The 20,186-nt window shown below is 43.9% G+C and overlaps 2 protein-coding genes across 2 annotated transcripts in view; one reads left to right on the top strand and one right to left on the bottom strand.

Annotated features, from left to right (window-relative positions):
* Positions 1 to 20,186, bottom strand: part of LOC130702833 (large ribosomal subunit protein mL52-like) — a 56,814-nt gene that overhangs the window by 10,807 nt on the left and 25,821 nt on the right. The window lies entirely within an intron of this gene.
* On the top strand, positions 4,908 to 20,138 carry LOC130702816 (plexin-A4-like). The gene is made up of 15 exons (XM_057524429.2): positions 4,908 to 5,121; positions 6,127 to 6,601; positions 6,694 to 7,484; positions 9,802 to 9,987; positions 11,250 to 11,396; positions 11,510 to 11,610; positions 11,717 to 11,846; positions 11,970 to 12,132; positions 13,657 to 13,865; positions 13,956 to 14,386; positions 14,468 to 14,573; positions 15,034 to 15,684; positions 15,777 to 16,094; positions 16,184 to 18,310; positions 18,415 to 20,138. The coding sequence occupies exons 2-15, from the start codon at positions 6,220 to 6,222 to the stop codon at positions 18,649 to 18,651; spliced, it is 5,979 nt and encodes a 1,992-aa protein (XP_057380412.1). The 5' UTR covers positions 4,908 to 5,121; positions 6,127 to 6,219; the 3' UTR covers positions 18,652 to 20,138.

The following is a 20,186-nucleotide window of genomic DNA, read 5'->3' as shown; positions in this document are numbered from 1 at the left end:
AAAGAGAGAGAGAAGACGTGTACTTGCATCGTCGGATATAGGCCCAAACTTAGCGTTTGGCTAAAGAAATAAGATGTCATCCTATATGTTTTCGAGCTCGTTCCATCTTTGTTTTGTCTGCCATGTGCGTATCATAGAGAACGCAAGAGTCTCGTTCATGTATAGCAATTCATCGAAACTGCCCATTTCTTCTCTAATTGACAATTTTTTTTTCTTTTTAATTTAGGCCTTAATGATGACATTTTAAATTAAAAAAAAAAGCAAGAAAATATGTAATGACAAGCCAATTGAATGACGATTGAGACACGACATTGCTACGTTATCTCTCTCCATATCCGTCCCAGGGAGCAATTGAAACACGTCCCGTTTCTGTAGTTGCACTAAAATATTACAGGTCTTCAGCTAATCGATGATTGCGTGTGTGTGCCGTACAACGGGCGGCTATCGCCCATGTCCACCCGGGCCAACCCAACTCCTGCTCTGCCATCCCATTCCACAGGACAAGTGCCCCCTCCTCACATCTTTAGCCATTTCTCGGCCGTTTGAAAGCGCACATAGCTCTCTGTCTCAGCGTGTCTATACTTGTTCAGACTCGCCTTTGCCCCTCTCCCGTCTTGCAGCAGTGAGCACGGTGATGATGAGACTCGACAGATGCTTTTTGGTCCAGCCACCCGTGTCACGCCCGTTTTCTCTCTCTCGCTCTGTCTGTATATACATTACACAGTTCCCCAACTCACGGGCATTCAATTGAAAAAACGTGAGCCAGTGCACGGGGAGTTATACACACGCTGGATGGCAAATAAGTTGCTCGAAACTCCTGTACCCCCCCCGTTTTCTTGCCGGCCTCGCGGACACGGTTCGTCTCCTTCAGCAAATTCCCCCTCAAAATCAGAAGCGGAAGGTATTTAATTGAAAACGCCCCACGTTCGGGGAGGGGGTACAAAGAGAGGAATGAAGAAAAAAACTCAAACTGCTCCTCTATGTCCATAACGCTAGTCTGCACACTGACAGTCCTGTATATACAGAGTTGGCGTTTTATATTAAGAAAGAAAGGGGTCGACTTCCTTCTATACACACACATGTGTGTGTGTGGACGCAGTTACATAGTGTACATGTCTTACAAGGGAGGCAGCAACGGAGGAAATTGGATTGCAAGTCGAAGCCAGACGGTGCGAGAAAGAAGTTAATAGGCCAGATCTTAGAAACAGTTGCGACATGAAAGGTGATCTAGAGACAGCACGATTGGAATTCTCTTTTATGTTGCTCATGTGCGTTTGGGTGTAGAGACAGAGAGAGTGAGACAAGAGGTATGTGAGAGAGAGAGAGAGAAACCAAGTCGATGCTGACCAAAAAGAGCTAACAGACAGAAACATCTAATACTTTGGCTCGAACATTTTTTATTCTTTCGCTTTTCTATAACTTAATTAAGGAGTAGGCTTTCCTTAATTTTCAACCATCTTACACGAGGAATGGCAGAGAAAATGCATCTGTATATAAAAACGCTATCCTCCATCTCCCCGCCACTAAATTAGTTCTGTACCATCTGACCAAGACAAAACAAAAAAAAAGCTTATTATTATTATTTTAATTTAATTTTTTTTTTGTCTACGTTAGAACTCGTATGTCTATTAGGACAGCAGTCGGCTATTAATCAATCGTTGGCGCCATTACAACCACTACATTTCAAAAATAGAAAAATCTTTTTTTTTGATTGGCCGAATCCTTTAGATTCCTCTCAATGTGTGTGTGTGTGCCATTAGTGTTACACATATATCTGAAGCGATGAACATTATGTATGTATAGCTGGCGGAAGAGAGGGGAGGAGGGCACTGTATGGTACCATCATTGATAAATAATGAACCCCCTAATGTGTACAGAAGCTGTGCCGGAGCCCATAGGCGCAATCTACACGCACACTCGCAAATAACTGATGTATAGTCTTGCGCTATACCCGTTTCCTTATATATGAATCATTCGGCATTTTGTGTGTATGTGTGTGTGTGTGTGCACCTGAACAACTGCACGCTGCTGCAAAAGTCATTACTTCCGGCCGAGCATCGACGAGGGTCAGCATCAAAGTGCGTCTATACTCATTTTTGATGAGATTTTTATTTCTTAGAGAGGGGATTCTTTTTTTTTTCTCTCTCTCAAAGAATCCGAGAAAGAATTGAGTTTTGTTTTTGAATAAATGAGGGAAACCCTTTGTGAAATTTAGTTCGCACTTTTGGTTGAGTACTGCGCGCATACGCAAACCGTGCGAACAGAGAGGAAACGATTAAAACAAAAAAAAACTAAAAAGGGCAAAAGGTTTATCGACAGGTGAGAATGCCTTAACACGTACACAAAACAAAACAAACAAAAAAAATCATTTTAAAACGAAGGGGGGAGGGAGAGCAAAAAAGAAAAAAAAGAAATTAAATCGAAATGACTACGGTATCCGTGGAAGAAGAAAAAAGAAACGAAATTGCGCACGTCATCGTGAAGTCATTTGCGTATCAGCAAACAAGGCCAACAGTCAAGGCGTTGCTGTAATGTTCTTTATGATGTCATTCTTTTCTCAGGAAAGAAAAGAAAAAAGGCAAAAACAAATAATTTAAATTTAAAAACAAAATCTTTTTGTTCCAGTTTTTGTTTGATTTGCCCCATACCGGGGAACAGGTAAGATGCCACCAACTGTATCCTCCGGTATATAAGGCAAAAACAAGGTCTGATCATCTTCTCATGTGTGTCTATTGTGTTTTTCTGTTAGTCTAACAGCAACATCTTTGGACTTGTTTTTCTTCTTGCCTCCTGTTCTATTTCTATGTTTTTTTTTTTTGTTTGCTATTGGCAGCAATGACGTGCATTTATACATTTTTTTTTTTTTACTTAACCGAAGCATTTTTATTGGCGGAAAAACAGGGGGATTTGTTGTTCGGAGACCCGGAGCTTTATTTCGTTCGGGATTGAACGAAAGGGATCGAAAAAAGAAAGGAAACAAGACTTTTTTTTTCTCTCTCTCTCTCTCTTTTCTTCAATGGCAAGAGATGCTCTGTGTGTATGGATTTTCGCTCGAGGTCGGAGCCTTGGATCGAATAAAAAATAAAAAAAACGGGGGGGGGGGGAACAAGAAATAAATAAAAGGAGGAGAGATTGAAGGAACAGAAAAAAAAAAAGAGCGAAAGGATGGAAGATGTGAAAACCGACGCCATGGCCCCCCCCCACGTAAGAGGACGGAATAATCCTTGCATCCATAGCCAGGGCCAGCGTTATACACATGTAGACAGTATAACAGTCTATATACGCTACACCATACAAGCGCTGTGTGCGTATTGATTAGCGTTGGAGAAAGAAGGGGGGTTTGAAAAAAACTTGTCGAATAATACATATACGTAAAACCTCTACGTACCGTGTGTGTGTCTACTGTTCTGAACTGTACACACACACAGACCATTGCAATATAAGCAATCGGAAAGATTTCCGGGAAAAAAAGGCAAACCCGCATTGCGGTTTTTTTTTAAATAGTACGGGATTTTTTTTTTTTAAATGCTCTTTATTTTAACAGGAAAAAAAAAAAAAAAAGGAAATGATTTTGATTTGGTTAGTGACGCTATCGCCCGTGCGCATTGCATCACCGACTGTTGCATTAGTCCGCGCGTCTTTACAAACATATTTGAGATAGTTTGTCTGTTTTGAAATGTGGATAAAAGAAATCGTTTGGCTCAGGTCAAACTGGCGATGATGACCAACGTGAAAAACGAACCGGTCCCCGCAGCGTTTCATTTGCATACGAGGCATAACTCGTTGTAAAAATGCTTACGTTATTTCTTTCTTTTTTCTTTTTCTTTTTTTTTTTCGCGTTTCACATTGATGAAATCGCTTTACAGAAAAACGGCTCTTTTTATTACCTTAGACGATAGATTGCGGCGAAATGCTGATTTCCCAAAGACAAATCACACACACAGGAAAAAAAAAAATAAGCAAACCATCAACGAGAGGTTTAGATTGTTGGCAGGGGGTTGTAAACTTTGATATTAGATTGCGTGTGCGGTGAACGTTAAAAAAAACAAACAAACAAAAAAGATCTACCATCTAATTGAAACGGATAGGCCTTCCTCCCTCCCCCTTCCTCTTCTTTTGGTCGGACTGTATATCGCGGGATTCCGATTCCCTCGTGTTTGACCTTTTGCTACCCCCAAATGGCAACCGCTTTTATTTTTTTTTTTTTCCCCCATGTTTCTTTAATATTTTTTTTGTTCAAAACTGGGAATTACATGTCGATTAGAGAAAGAGAGAAATGTGGGCGAGAGGGAGAGAGAGAGAGTAAAGAGCTTGATCAATAAAACGGTAGTAATGGGAAACTAACTGACGTTGTTATCATTAGAGTGACGAAACGAGAAGAATAGGCAAATCATCTGGGTTGCATTCAAAGCCGCTCCGTATTTTCTGAAATATTTATTTTTTTTCCAGTTATGTCGGCAGTTGCACCCAGCATACAATTGGCATCACGTCAATCAAACGTCTTCTTTCCTGCCTCACCCCCCTTACCTCATTGAAGGGATGAATAAGTATAATCCGGGGAAATCTGTCGAAAAAAAAATAAAAAAAATAACGACCGTCATCATGTCAATCGGGATCGAATTGAAATTTTTTGACATATTTTTCCAGCTGATTTGTATAAACCCGCGTGGTGAAACCATTTTTTTTTTCCTATTCCAATAAAGAAAGAAAAATAACTAAAAACGTTGTAGTTGAATTGAATCCAGAAACAGTTGGATTGTCGAACGCTGGATGGCGGTCGGATCAGAGGGAGCGGATGAATTTGTTGGGGAAAGAGGGGCGTCGAATAGCCGCAAGGCTTTTGCTGCTGCTAAGGCATCGGATTCGAAGCTCGTGACTCAGTTGCTGTTAGTGCCCGTTAGGTTAGAGAGTGAAGCGCATAGCGTCGCCTCCCAAGCGACTTGTGTGTGTGAGTGTGTGTGTGTCTAGATGTGTAGTAGTGTGTGTATAGTTTTTTTTTGGTCGTGAGAAGAAGAGAAAACTCTGTTTTTGTTCTGCCCACACAAATTTTTCGCTTTACTCATCATTGAAGGCAGCCATATTTCTTACGTTGCCCATTTTCTTTCGTCTCGTGTTTCAAAGGTGAACCCACTGGAATTGATGCCATTTTCTTGTTTCATCTCTTTTTTTTTCCCTCATTTTCTTTTCATCCCCTTCGTGTTGTGTGTGTGTGTGTGTGTGGGGGATGGGTTGTCAAAAGCCTAGAGCGTCCAAGGAGGGAGGGCAGCAGCAGCAGCAAGCAGCATTCCATTGTGTGTGTGTGTGTGTGTCTGCGAGTCTGTGTGTGTATGTGTGGCAACTGTGCGTTCTCGCCCAGATTGAATTCTCTTCGGCTTCATTTTCAGCACACACCGAGTTGCAATGATTCAGTTTTTTTTCTTCTTCACGCAGCTGGACATGTTTCTTCTTTGTTTTTTTGTTTTTTGTTTTCTTTCTTTTATCCTCGATCGATTCGTGCACTATCGATTCTCCCTTTTTAGCCCCCTCGAGCAAGTTCGCCTTTCTCTCCCCTTCTTCTACCACCACATAACAATTTTCAAGTCAATTTATATATTTATATATATATATATATTCTTTTTTTAACGACCAGCCAACGAGAGAAACACGGTTTCCAGCTACCGGGCACGAAAGAAAGAAACAAGATGGTGGTAGTGGGTGATGGTTTAGTACATAAGGAGGGATTTTGGGAGAGGACAGGGCGAGTCCAGACACGACGACGATGTCAACAAAAAACTAAAAAAATCTGAGAATAGCAAAAGTGGTGGGGAAAAAAAGGGCAGCACAGAATCTTTTTTCTTTCTTCTTTTAAAATACCTGTTTTTTTTTTCTTTCTTAAAAAAAAAAAAAAAAAAAAGGACGCCCTCTTTAAAATAATAAAAAGATTGTTCGTATCAAATGACGTCACGAAACCTTAGCTGTATTAGTCTATTTACGGACAAGTTAAGAAACCATATAATCTTAAAAAAAAACAAAAAAAACTTTAGTTTTTCTAATCACTTTACGCCCACCTTTAATGTCATTTTTTCTTTCTTTATTGAATTCGATTAAAAAAAAACGATGGTGATTTTTATTTTTTTTTTTTTTTAGATTGGTGCTGTGATGACTCGTTCGTCTGTACGGAAATAAAAACGAAGAGAGAGAGAGAGAGAGACACGTTACAAAAGTGGTGTGCAATCAAAAATGGCGAGTGCGAAACATCAGTTTGGAGATTGGTTTTCCATCTGCTGGCCGCTGTTGGTGTTGACGAGTCTTTGTCTCGTATCGGCCGGTCCGATCGTGAACACATTTAACGAAGGCAATGGCGGCCACCGCCTGCAGCATCTCGTTGTGGACAAGCAAAGTGGTCTGGTCTACGTCGGTGGAGTCAACCGGCTCTACCAGCTCTCGCCGGATCTTGATCTACAGGTGACGGTTGAGACGGGCCCTAGGGAAGACAGCCCTGAATGCCCGGCCGTCGGCTGCAGCGACTCGGTCGTCAAAAGGCTAACGGACAATGTCAATAAAGCCCTTGTTATCGATTACACGGACACGAGGCTCATTGCCTGTGGCACTTTCTACCAAGGTAAATTTCAATTTGATTTCATTCCCCCTTCTTTTTCAAACTCATTCAACACATTTTTTTTTTTTTCTTTTCAATCAAATCAAAATGAAAAGGCATTTGCAGTGTGAGAAATCTGAAAAACATCAGCGAGGAATTGATGGACGTGAGGGAGCCGGTCGTGGCCAACAATTCGACGGCGACGACTGTGGTTTTCATCGCTCCGGGACCGCCGAATCCGCCCAGTACGCACGTCCTCTACGTTGGCGCAACGTACACGGGCAATTCCCCTTACCGATCCGATGTGCCGGCCGTGTCGTCGCGTTCGCTGGCCCGTCACAAAATGTTCCAAATCGCCAATATGGAGAGGAGGGAAGGCGACACGCGGGTGACGACAGGCACGCGGATTTCGGTCAATTCGCCGAGTCGCAACCGCTACCCCATTCACTACGTCTACGGTTTTTCCTCGGAGGGTTTCTCGTATTTCCTGACAACTCAAATGAAGGAATCGACGACCAACAATTCGTCCTACATCTCCAAGTTGGTCCGCGTGTGCCAAGACGATGAACACTATCAATCCTACACGGAAGTGCCGCTAGAATGTGTGGCCGAGGACGGCACTCAATACAATTTGGTTCAAGCCGCCTACGTGGACAAGCCCGGATCGGATTTGGCAGCCGAATTGGGCATTACGGTACAGGACGATATCTTGTTCGCCGTCTTTGCCCAGTCCGACCCGGCCGAGGGCGGCGAGATGAGCAACAGACCGGCGCCGCGTTCCGCTCTCTGCGTCTACTCGCTCAAATCCATCCGGCGCAAGTTTATGCACAACATTCAAAAGTGTTTTAGCGGAGAAGGACATCGCGGATTGGACTTTATCTCGCCCAGTCTACCCTGCGTTCACACGGTAAGATCTCTGCGCACTCAATAGGGGAAAAAAGAGACGTCCTTGTTTTTCATTACATATGCAAAACGCGTTCTTTGATTTATTTTGCCTTCCCCGCCCACCTTACCCCGTTACTTTTAATTTCCAAGGATTCGATTTCAAGTCGAAACCGTGTCATGTCTTTCTTTTCTTTTTCTTTTTTTTCGTAGTCGGAGAAGACCAAAAGTAGAAAAAAAAAGAGACAGTTTTTTTTTTTTTTTTTTTAAATTTCTTTCTCGCTCAAGGTCGAGCGCGTTCGTCAACTAGAGTGTGTGTGTGTGTGTGTGTAGAGGCAACAATGGCGTTGAAGCCCGTGAAAATGGTGGAAAAATAGGAGGACTTTTGTGTGTGTGTGTGTTGTTTCCCTCCCCTCCAGCCTGCGGCTCGGATGACCCCGGTCATTTTCTTTCGATGGAAAAAAAAAAAAAAAAAAAAAAAACGAAATAAAAAGAGAAAAAGAGAGAGAAGAAGAATTCCTTAAGAAAAAAAAAAAAAGGGGGAGGTAACATGTGATGCCCTGCGGCTATTGCAGTGTAGTACGCCTTTTATGACTAGACAAACCCCAACCGAGAGAGACACACGTACAACCACAACAACATGAGAAATGAAGTGAACTTTGTATTTCATCTCTTGCCGTTTGCTACACACACACATGCACACACACCACAAAAGCTATCACCACGAACCGGATCACCCGGAGAAATATTTCGAAAAAAAAGAAGAAGAAGATATCGGTGGATCGAGAAAATGTTTTTATCGCACAGCTATTGTCAATTTAGACGAAGAAAGAAAGAAAAAAAAAAACGACCTTGCTAGTTTTTTTCTATATCGATTTTTATTCCATCATTAGACGAGGCAGGCAGACCCCTCTGGTGTTGAAAGATTTTTTTTTTTTTTTTTTTTTTCGCCCTTTTTCTTCTTCTTGGGAATAAAATAAAGATGGAGAAACAAAACAAAAAAATGGGAGGAGGTGACATGGAAAAAGGAGAGAGAGAGAGGGGTGAAATGTTGTGCGTCTTGAACAAGCCGTTGGGAGCTGCTGGGCGAGAAGAAGACGCTTTGAAACCATTTTCTTTTTTATGGCTTTTTTTTTTTTTTCTTTTTCGTGGCTTGTAATTAAGTTTTCGAGTCGTTATTCACATTGGACTGGGGGCACACCTTCAAATGCGATTTGTTTCCTACGAATCTCGTTATAGAAGGTCGGATGTTGACGGTGCCACACATCGTAACCCAACTGAAACGTTTAAACAAAACAGGTGACACAAACCCAAACTTCTTCTATTTTGCAATGATTTTTTTTTTTTTTTTCAAGGGCCTCTTTTAACGAAAATGTCAGACCTTTTTTTTTTTTCATTTTGGAGAGGCGCCATTCGTGATCGAGTTTATTTCGGTCAGTCACGATCGAGTGGCCTACATCGACCCCCCTGTTTTCCTTTTTCTCTCTCTCTCTCTCTCTCTCTCTCTCTGTGCCTTTGGCGTACGCTGTGCGAAAACAAAACAATCGGAACAGGAGAAACCGGAATTTGTTTCATTCGCTTGACTGATTCCTACAGTTGGATGAACAACGATAAGGCCTTCCCCAGTTTTTTTTTTTTTACAAGCCAATCAACAGTTTCAGCGCCAGGACTACAAGAGAGGAGGGGGGTGGTGGGTGTGTTATTGATTGAAACTCTCGCCTTTCCCTCTCACAAGAAACCGGAAGACAAATCCGGTAGTAACTTGAGATTGAACGTTTTCCACGTTTTTATTATTATTATTATTTTTGCTCCCCCCCCCCCCCCCCCGTGAACACGTTGCCAGATGGTCATTGTCTTTTGCGGTATATCGTCGCGCAAGACTCGTTTTTTCTTTCACCGACCATCATTTTTTTTTTTCCAAGTTGCACCGCAACACGTACACCTTTGAAAAACAAAACAAAAACGAAACAAAACCGGATGACGATGTCGTTCCACTGGATGGTTCACTTTTTCCCTATCGCATCGCGTGTTTTATCTTCTTTTTTTTTAAAATAAAATAAAACGAGAGACTCTTAGTTGTCTGCCATCGTCCCTCCTTTGATGATGAAATCCGATAATGAAAATTTGAAAAGAAAGTCGTCATCGTTTGATGAAAATCAAAGTATCCGCCATTGCCAATCGTAAATTGGCTTAAATGGTTGGACTCCCCCCCCCTCACGAGTTTCTTTATCGTTTTTTGAATATTCGATAGCTCATTAGAACCGACGTTGATCTCGAACTTGAAGAAAAAAAAAAAAATGTTTTTGTGTCTGTTTTATTGATTTATTTATTTATTTTTGTAGAAATTGCAAACGATTGGAGAAGACTTTTGCGGTCTGGATGTCAACACTCCGTTGGGCGGTGGCGAACCCGTCATCGAGCGGCCCGTCTGCACCATGAACAACGTCCTGTTGACGGCCGTGGCAGCCACATCCACTGGTGATTTCACCGTCGTCTTTCTCGGCACTTCCAAAGGACATTTGAAAAAGGTACGAATCTTCCTTTTCTTTTCTATTTCTATTTACCTTTTCTCTTTCTTTTTCCTTTTTTTTTTTATTATTTGGGAACATGTGTTTTATTTTTATTTATTTTTTTTTTTTGCCTTTTCTATTTGAACTGTCTCCGTGTGACTTCCTGCCATGCACCCCCCGCCGTTCTTTTGTTTTCTTAATGGTTTTTTTTTTTTTCCTTTGGCAGTTTTTTTTTTTTTTTTTTTTTTTTAGGGGGGAAACGAAAAAAAAAAAGAAATGTGTCTATTTTCATGTTTACCTTCTCGAGGTTAGAGGTCTTTATGAATTCCGATTTTTCTCGCTCTGGGGCCTGGAACTAGAGGAAGAGAAAAAAGAGAGGAGTTCACTGACTTGACACAAGAACAAGAAAATGATTCACGAGAGGTGAAAGCTGATGATCACGCCCTCGAGCTTTTTCTCTTGTTAGTTTGTCAATTCGTTCAAAGGTTGTGAACAGGTCAGAAGCGTGAGACGAGAGAAAACAGAAGCCAATCGTTGGTTGTTACGTTCCAGTTTTTTTTTTTTTTCCGTTTTCTTTGCGTGAAATGGCATGCTGGCCAGCCTTTCAATCTCTTGTTACATTATTTATCTGACAGTTTTGTTTTTTTTTTCATACGCAAATGAACATTTAGGGCGGGTAAATTGATCTTGATTTTTTTTTTTTAACATCAAATTCTGTGTTATATTAAATATGCAAAAAAAGAAAAAATTTACTGTTGGGGGAGGGGGAGAAAGGAAAGAAAACGATTCCCGGTGCGTTCCAGCAACGTGATAACGACACATCGTAAAAAAAAAAAAAAAAGACGATACTTTTTATTTTTTTTTTTTATCGTTTTGCCCATTGGGCGAATTGTTTGAAGAACAATATCCATTTCCTAGTATTTATTTATTTATTTATTTCCCCCCCCCCCCCCCCCCCCCCCAATTGGGAAAACACCTGCCTTTTCTTTTAAAATTCCAAGTTCCACAATCGAATCGATGTAGCGAAAAACAATTGCAAAGTCGATTGGGTTTCTTCTTTTTGTGAACGTCTTTTAATGGAAATCATCGTCCGGAAAATGATTTTTAAGGTGTTCGCACAGGGGGAGGGGAGGGAGAAAGCGCACCTCGTTGAGCAATGACCAAAAAAAAAAAATTGGATTTTGGATGCAAAAAAAAAAAAGAAAAAGAAAGAAGTCAATTTTCATCTAAAAATAATAAAACGACGACTTGATTTTTTTTTTTTTTTGTTTGTCTTGTAGGTGGTGGTGGAGAATGTCAAAGGAGATAGCGGAGGTCGAGGAGCCTTCGAGTACGGTGACATTACCGTGGACGAAGGAAGCCGCGTTTCATCCGATCTGGTCTTTGATCCGCAGCGGATGCATCTCTACGCCATGACGGAACGCAAAGTACTAAAATCAATACACTTTGCACGTTCATTTGCAATTTGCCAAATGGATCAAAAAAACAAAAAAAAAAAAACAAACGTTGGCCTGACATTTTGTTTTCGTATTTTTTAAAGGTGACCAAAGTTCGCGTCCAGGATTGCGGCGTGTACAAGACGTGCGGCGAATGCCTCGGAGCCCGCGACCCCTATTGCGGATGGTGTTCCCTGGAAAACAAGTAAAAACCGTCTGCCCCGTTATACCAGGAAACACGACCCTTCCGCTGTATTTGGCTAATGTTTTGCCTTTTTTTTTTTTCTTTTTCTTGTGTCTTGGGTGTGCAGGTGCAGTTTGCGAAGCGATTGTCAAGATGCGGCCAAGGATCCGCTCTACTGGATTTCTTACAAGAGCGGAAGGTGCACCACCATCACTTCCGTCACGCCCAACCAGCTCCAACGGACCACAGCTCGCACGGTAATTCGTACCATCTTTCTTTTTTTTTTTTTAAACAAATGGTCCGCCTATTTTCTTTGTTTGTACATTTATATATATATATATATATTTTTTTTTTTTGCCTTTTAACTGTTGAATGGGCAGCTCTCGTTGGTGATTGACAATCTGCCAACCCTTTCGGGCCAGTTCCAGTGCGCCTTTTCAGCATTCGGCAAAACGCTGTTGACGAACGCGACGAGGACGGCCAACGGCGTCAGCTGTACAACACCTCGCACCGATCACATACCGGCCAACCCACCCGGACAACGTGAGAGTCTTTTTCTTTTTTTTTTTTTTTTTTAATTAATTTTTTTTGTTCCCAGTGCGTTTTTCACGCTAGATGGCCTTATTGTTCATTTTCCACTTTGCTTCACTTAATTTTTTTATTTTATTTTTCGTTTGCCCTTTTTTTCCGGTTGATGAGCGTGGAACCTTTGGCTACTGTCGTTGCAGCTGTTGCCTCCCGTCTCTCTCTCTCTCTCTCTCTCTCTCTCTCCTTCTCCTATCCCACTTCAAATCTCGCCTTTCACTCTCTTTGCAAGCTTCACACGTGTCTCCTTTCTCTCGGATTCCACCCCGCTTCCCTCTCCTTTCGTCTTCCTCCCCGTCTAGCATCGAAAAATACAGAAACGATCGCAGTGCGGAGGGTGGGGCTCGTGATCGATAAGTTGGGGGCCTCCGGGTTCTCGGTGTGTGTGTGTGTGTGTGTGAGAGAGAGAGAGAGAGCTCTGGTTTCTACTTGGCAGTCGGTAGACTTTGTACTTTTCATGTTTGCCAATGTTGAACTTGAAGAATTAGGAGCGAAATCATAGAAAACAACACACACATGAAAAAAAAAAAAAAAAAATCAATAGAGATCATCTTGAACACGTTTTTTTTTTAAATTTGTTTTTAAAAACAAAATCTTTCCTTGCAGGGGCTTCTGTTCTGTCCGTTTGAAAAAAAGAAAAAGGGATGATACTCATTAGTATTGAAGATGGGTCGCAGTCTGTCTCAACTAACTTGATCAAATCAATTCAAGCGAAAACTAAGCGCGGGATAGGAAAAAAAAATAATAAAAACTTTTGCTCAACGGCGACAAGTTCGTTTGATGAGAACGAAAATCGACTTCACCCTCCACCGCCTTTTTTTTTTTTTTTTTTTTTCTCTTCGTCCTCTCTACCCCCCCCCCCCCCAATTTTTAATGATTGTATTATTTATGCATGAGCGTTCAAGTCGCCCGCCACGTTTGCATTGAGGGGGTTGCAAGCTCAGAGGGAGAGGAGGAGGAGGAGGGGGGGGACTACATAAATAGGATTTGGTCGATGATCAACGTTAGGACCATTAAGGAAATTGAGTTATTCGATTTTTTCTATTTTCTTTACCGGCCTTTTTTTTTTTTGTGGGGGTGGGGGGGTGTAGGGCCGAGGCAGTTACAGTCCCCCCGTATCGATCCCCCCTCCGTACACAGAACACATACACAGAGGTGCTTCCGACTGTGAAGCGTGATTCATCTTGTACCTTTTTTCTTTCTTTTTCTTTCTTTCTTTCTTATCTGGCTACTTTACCTCCGCCAAGAAAAAAAAATTGAAAGACGACACATCAAAAGGGAAAAGAAAATCTATTTTTTTTTTTCCCTTCGTCTCACCTGAAATTTGCCCACCCCCTAAAAAGAAAAGAAAAAAAAAGATTGGCTTCGTGGATCGTTTTCGCGATCACGAGCTTGATAGGACGTGACTGTTCAATCATTGGCTATAAAAAAAAAAATTAAGGAAATTTTTCGTTTTATTTTTTTTTTGATTTCAACACACAGATCATTTCACGGCCAAATTGTCGGTGAGGACGACGACCGGACCCGATTTTGTCGCCACCAATTTCACCTTCTTTGACTGCACCACCTACACGTCGTGCACGGAATGCGTCTCGTCCTCGTACCCCTGCGACTGGTGCGTCGACGGACACCGGTGCACTCACGACACGGCCGAGAATTGCCGCAACGACATTCTCGTTACCGGCGTCAACGTAAGTTGCATCTTTTTTTTTTTTTTTCCCTTTAAAAAATTGCTTTAATTAAAAAAAAAAAAAAAAAAAAATGCACATTTTTTTTTGCAGAGAATCGGGCCGAGCATCCGCAGTGGACCGGGCTTCTGTCCGCGAATCAACGCGACGGCCAGCGTCTCTACGGAGATCCTCGTGTCGCACGGCATCAAGAAGAGCATCAAAGTCAAAGTGGAGAATATCGCCCAGTTTATCGCGCAGACGAATTTCGTCTGTCAGTTCAACATCGAGGGACGGGTGACGCACGTGCGGGCCCAGCTCCTCGGCGACATCATTTACTGCGACGACATGGAGTTTACGTATTCGTCGCGGGCGCCCAACATCACGGCCACGTTCGCCGTCATCTGGGGCGGATCCAAACCCCTGGACAATCCCGACAACGTCCACGTCCTCATCTATCGCTGCAGAGAAATGGCCGACAATTGCGGACTCTGCCTCGCCCTCGCTGACAAATACCTCTGCGGATGGTGTCAGACGTCCGACAAGTTCGTTGTTCTGTCTCGCAGTCAGATGGGCGTTGACCAAAATTGATTTTCTTCATTTTTGGATTTTTTTTTTTTGATTAGGTGCGAAGTGAGGGAACAGTGCGATCGTAGTGGAATCGGCGGATCAGTTTCGGTGGCGACGGGAGCGCCTTGGTTGGATCGAGACCAAATCTGTCCAAACCCTGAGGTTTGTTTATGTTTTTTTTTTTTTTTTCTGTTTTGAAAATCCAGAGTTTTTCCAAAATCTTTAGCAAAGAGAGAGAGAGAGAGAGAGAGATCTGGTTTGGCAACTTTCTCCTTTTTTTTTTTTTTTTTTTCTTCTCTCTTTAACGTTTGGTCATTGCTTCCAAAAAAGGAACCAACAACAAAAAAAAAAAAAAAAAAAAAAAATCAATCAATTTCACGTTCTCTTTTGTGTGTGACGAGAGAGAGAGAGAGAGAGACAATACCCATATGGCGCTTTCTCTATTTTTCAATCTTGACGTAATCAGAGTGAAAGTTTTTGTCCTAACCCGTTTTTCATTTGTTTCTTCTTCTTCTCCTCCTATTTGTTAAAACACACACACACAAAAAAAAAAAAAAAATTTGAATAAGAAACAAGAAGACTAATCATTATTATTTTTTTTTTTTTTCTTGAATTTTGACAGGTGAAACGGTTCGACCCGAGACTGGGCCCGTGGGAAGGCGGAACCAACGTGACGATCGAGGGTGTCAATCTGGGCAAGACGTTTGGCGACATATCCGGCGGAATCACAGTGGCCGGAATGCCGTGTCACCCCTACGAAGAGCTCTACGTCCAAACGCGACGGATCGTCTGCCTGGTGGACAGCCCGCAGAACAGCCAACCGCTACGAGGGCCCGTCATCGTCCGCGTCTCCAATTTTAAAGGCGAATCGGCCGACTATTACGAATTTGTCAATCCAATCATCGAGTCCATCCATCCGACTTGGGGTCCGCTCTCAGGAGGCACTCAATTGATCATTCGAGGACAGTTCATGAACGCCGGCAGTTCCATCCAGGCCGTCATCGATCCGGCACTGGCCTGCGCCATTACCTACACCAACGCCACGCATGCCATCTGCCGGACGAGCGCCTCGAACCGGCTCCGCAGCGGAGAGCTGCAAATGTCGTTCGACCGCGGAGTCCGCCGCTACACTCGACAAATGTACCAATACGTCGAAGATCCGACGATCGAGTACGCCGAATCGGGCGTCGTTAGCCAAGTCAAGGTGCCCAAAGGCATCCCCGCAGGCGGCATCATCATCTCGGTCGCCGGCAACAATTTGGAATACATTCAGGTGAAAAGGATAATGTTGTCCTCTATTATAATTAAATTGTCATTCGTTATTAATATTGATTTTTCGTTCTGCTTGACGGCGATCACAAATAGGAACCCAAGATGTTTGTCCGCTATCGAGACGTGGTCCACTCGAGTAGTTGCCAGGTGCTGTCCAATCAGAGGATGGAGTGCCGGTCTCCTTCGGTGCCCGTCCTCGGCCAGCAGATATCGCCCGAGGAGCCACTCTCGCTCGACTATGGATTTTTGATGGATGATGTCCCGTCGGTGCGCAACTTGTCCCACTCGCCCAACTTCCCCAAATTCGTCCTCTACCCGGATCCCGTTTACGAGAAATTTGACGAAGAAGTCAAGTATTACAAGAGCGACTATTTGACCATCAACGGCATCAACTTGGATCGAGCCTGTCAGGTATTAACTTGCACACTTTTTTTTTTTTTTTTTTTTTTTTTTCACTGGAACAATTGTTTAAAATGGATTTGGAACGAATTTTTTTTTAGGAGAACGACGTGGAGGTATCGATTGGAACGGCGCCGTGCAACGTGACGTCGCTCTCCAGGAATCAGCTGACGTGCCGGCCTCCGTCTGCCCAGCCGCCGGCGGCCGGTGCCAACCCGAACGACGCGCCCGAGGTGGTGGTGGTGGTCGGCCGCAGCCTGCGTTACGTCATCGGCAAGTTGAGCTACGATTCGCCCAACAGCGGCGAGGGCCAGCTACCCAAGTCTGTCATCATCGGCGTCACGATCGGCTGCGGCCTTTTGGTCTTTGTCTTCATCTGCGTCGTCATCGCCTACCGTCGCAAGTCGACCGAGAGCTCGCGCGTCCTCAAGAGCATGCAGGAGCACATGGACACGCTGGAACTGCAGGTGGCCGCCGAGTGCAAAGAGGCCTTCGCCGAGCTCCAAACGGAAATGACGGACCTGACGTCGGACCTGACATCTGGCGGCATCCCTTTCCTCGACTACCGCACCTACGCCATGAAGATCCTTTTCCCCTCGATGGAGGAGCACACGCTCTTGCAATGGGAACGGCCGGAGCTGCTGCGCAAGGACAAGCCGCTGCGTCTCTTTGGCCAGCTTTTGATGAACAAGACATTCCTCCTCCTCTTTATCCGCACGCTGGAGAGCAACCGCTATTTCTACATGCGCGACCGCGTCAATGTCGCCTCGCTCATCATGGTGACGCTCCAGAGCAAAATGGAGTATTGCACCGACATTTTGAAGACGCTGCTGGCCGAGCTGATTGAGAAGTGCATGGAGGGCAAGAGCCACCCCAAGTTGCTGCTGCGTCGCACCGAGTCGGTGGCCGAGAAGATGCTCTCTGCCTGGTTCACCTTTTTGCTCTACAAGTTCCTGCGCGAGTGCGCCGGCGAGCCGCTCTACCTCCTCTTCCGCGCCATCAAACACCAGGTGGACAAGGGACCGGTGGACTGCGTCACGTCCGAGGCCCGCTACTCGCTCTCTGAAGAGAAGCTCATCCGCCAGTCGATCGAGTACAAGATCATGACCGTCTACGTCTCGATTTCGCCGCAGACGATCTACGTCAGCGGACTCGAAGCCCACACGGACAACACGGACACGCCCGTCAAGGTCCTCGACTGCGACACGATCGTCCAGGTCAAAGACAAGGCGTTCGACACCATCTACCGCTCGACGCCTTACAGCCAGCGTCCCCGCAAAGAGGATCTCGACCTCGAGTGGCGGACGGGCACGTCGGGCCGGCTGGTGCTCTACGACGAGGACTCTACTTCCAAAGTGGAGGGCGACTGGAAGAAGCTCAACACGCTGGCTCACTACCGCGTGCCGGACGGCGCCCTCTTGACGCTCATTCCCAAACAGTCGTCCATGTACAACCTGTCGATCCTGTCGGATCAGCACCGCGGCGGCGCCGCCGACAAGGGCCACCACCACAAGTACGAGACGCTCAACCTCAACTTGTCGAAATTCAGTTCGGCCAGTCCGCCCATGAGCCGGGCTACGTCGCCCATGAACCATCACGGCGATCGGAGCCACGGCGGTGGCGGTGGCGGCGGCGGAGGAGGAGGAGGGGGTGGAGGAGGAGGAGGAGGCCATGGAACGCACGATCGCGGAGGCGATCAGGACCCGAGCGTCAAAGTGTGGCATCTGGTCCGTCATCACGACCACGACAACAACCGCAAAGATGGCGACCAACGAGGCAATAAAATGGTTTCCGAGATTTACCTGACGCGGCTCCTCTCCACAAAGATAACGCTGCAGAAATACGTGGACGATCTCTTTGAAACGATTTTCAGCATCGCCAACCGCGGATCCGCCCTGCCGCTGGCCATCAAGTACATGTTTGACTTTTTGGACGACCAGGCTCTGCAGCACGGCATCACGGATCCGGAGGTGGTCCACACGTGGAAATCCAACAGTTTGCCTCTCCGCTTCTGGGTCAATCTCATCAAGAATCCCAATTTTGTCTTTGACGTCCACAAGTCCAATATTGTTGACTCGTGCCTCTCGGTCGTCGCTCAAACATTTATGGATTCGTGCTCAACTTCCGACCATCGACTGGGCAAGGACTCGCCCAGCTCCAAGCTCCTCTTCGCCAAAGACATACCCGTTTACAAGGAATGGGTAGAGCGATACTACGCCGACATCAAGGTGAGGCTATTTTTTTTTTTTTTTTTTTGAAGAAGAAGAAGAAGAAGAAGAATTATAAATTTCATCCCTCTAATTGCTAATTATTTATTATTTACGATGAGAAGACGATGGCGGCCATCTCCGATCAGGATATGAACGCGATGCTTGCCGAAGAGTCTCGCCAGCACACGGTCGACTTCAACGTCAATTGCGCCCTGCAGGAGTTGTACAACTACGCCGATCGCTACTATGAGCAGCTGATGATGGCACTAGAGGAAGACGAATTTTCGCAAAAGCAACGACTGGCTTATCGACTGGAGCAAGTGCGAAATCTCATGGCCGCTGAAATGGGCAGCCCTTGAAATTGAAAAAAAGAACTGTACGAAACCTCAAAACTCGTGTGTGTGTGTGTTTTTTTTTTGTTTTTTTTTTGTTTTCCTTTCATTTCGCTTGACGTCCAACATACTTTATATATTTCTGATTACAATTTCTTGGCCGGAGCAGCGAAAAATGCGCAAAACAAAAACGAAAAACAAAAAAAAAAATAATAATAATAAGGACAAATTCCTATATCGTCTGTTCATTCGAGTCATATTCTGTTAGCCCTTGTCCTCCACTTCCTCCTCCTCACCCCACCCTCATTTTTTTTTTTTTTTTTTTTTTTTTTTTAAATTCTTCTTTTAAGTGGCTATTTAAATAGGCAATAAACAAAAAGAAAAGCCGTTTCAATTTTTTTTTGGTGTGGACACAGGATATCTATTCGGCTTCGATCGTGGCACCTCATTCATTCCCTCTCGTGTCGTCCTACCTCCCCACTCGCCCTCCACCACTTCCACCCCCCACTCTATGGACCAATCCTAATCAAGTAGCAAAGTCTTTCCACCCGCTTCACTCGTCTTCTTCAATCGCATATGACAACATTTTGAAACAGAATTTTTAACATCGTTTTTCTTTTGTTTCTTTTCATTTCTTTTTTTTTTTCCTCCTGTGCAGCGGGATGTACCCACAACAAATCTTGTTTTAAAAAAAAAAAAAAAAAAAAAAATTTGTTTTCCCCTCACCACATCAGGATTTCATCATGTTTTCAACCTCTCCAACCCCACTCCTCTCCCCCCAACCCCCTACCTTTTTTTTCCAAATAAATTTACGAGCGTGCTTGCTGTATATAAACATGTGACTGTGTACTGCGAATGTACGTGTGATCTTGTCTCATTATTACCACATCCGCCAGCGTTTTTTTTTTTTTTTTTTTTTTTTTTAATTTTCGCTTTATTCCTTTGACATGTATTTTTTTTTTTGTGTGTGTGTGTTTGTTAATGCTGCCTGTCCAATCGAGCTCATTCGTTGATTTGCGTAACCGGGAAATCGTTATTCGTTTGGCGATCGGGTCGAAAATGGTGATATCCGCTCGATCGTGACAGTGTGTGAATGACTTGATCGCGTGTTGGAACTTGGAGGTCGACTCATTTGTGACCGCATTCCTCGACAAAATTCGATTTGAAACAAAAACAAACAAACAAAAAAAAAAAGCCGATGACTTGACAGTATGGACACAGGACGACGAATGTTAATTTTTTTTTTTTGTTCTCTTGTTTTCCCTTCTCGTGTTTTTCAAGTACAGATGAATTGCGACGACCACCTGTTTTCTTGTATACAAGTGTACAGTGACATTGATTGCATTCTTTATACATAAGTCCGTCAAAAACACCACTCATTCTTTTTTTTTTGCAATCCGGATGTTGTTCACTAAAAAGCTATCTTTTCTCTTATCAAAATAATGCTGTGTAGTTTCCATCGCAACTGTACCTCTCGTGAGAGACACTCAATAACACGAGGATCTATTCATAAATGATAAGACTTTTCTCTTATTTTTATCGAGTGCGCTATGAATTGGGAC

The sequence above is a fragment of the Daphnia carinata genome, chromosome 5, assembly GCF_022539665.2.
Source record: "Daphnia carinata strain CSIRO-1 chromosome 5, CSIRO_AGI_Dcar_HiC_V3, whole genome shotgun sequence".
Classification (NCBI taxonomy): domain Eukaryota; kingdom Metazoa; phylum Arthropoda; class Branchiopoda; order Diplostraca; family Daphniidae; genus Daphnia; species Daphnia carinata.
Note: the sequence above shows the minus strand (reverse complement) of the source record. Positions and strands in the feature narration are given on the sequence as shown.

Coding starts and splice junctions, on each gene's coding strand:
- LOC130702816 (XM_057524429.2), top strand. CDS start 6,220: ATGGCGAGTGCGAAACATCAGTTTGGAGATTGGTTTTCCATCTGCTGG. Junction 14,387..14,467: donor TGGTGTCAGACGTCCGACAA/GTTCGTTGTTCT, acceptor TTTTTTGATTAG/GTGCGAAGTGAGGGAACAGT. Junction 16,095..16,183: donor ACTTGGATCGAGCCTGTCAG/GTATTAACTTGC, acceptor ATTTTTTTTTAG/GAGAACGACGTGGAGGTATC.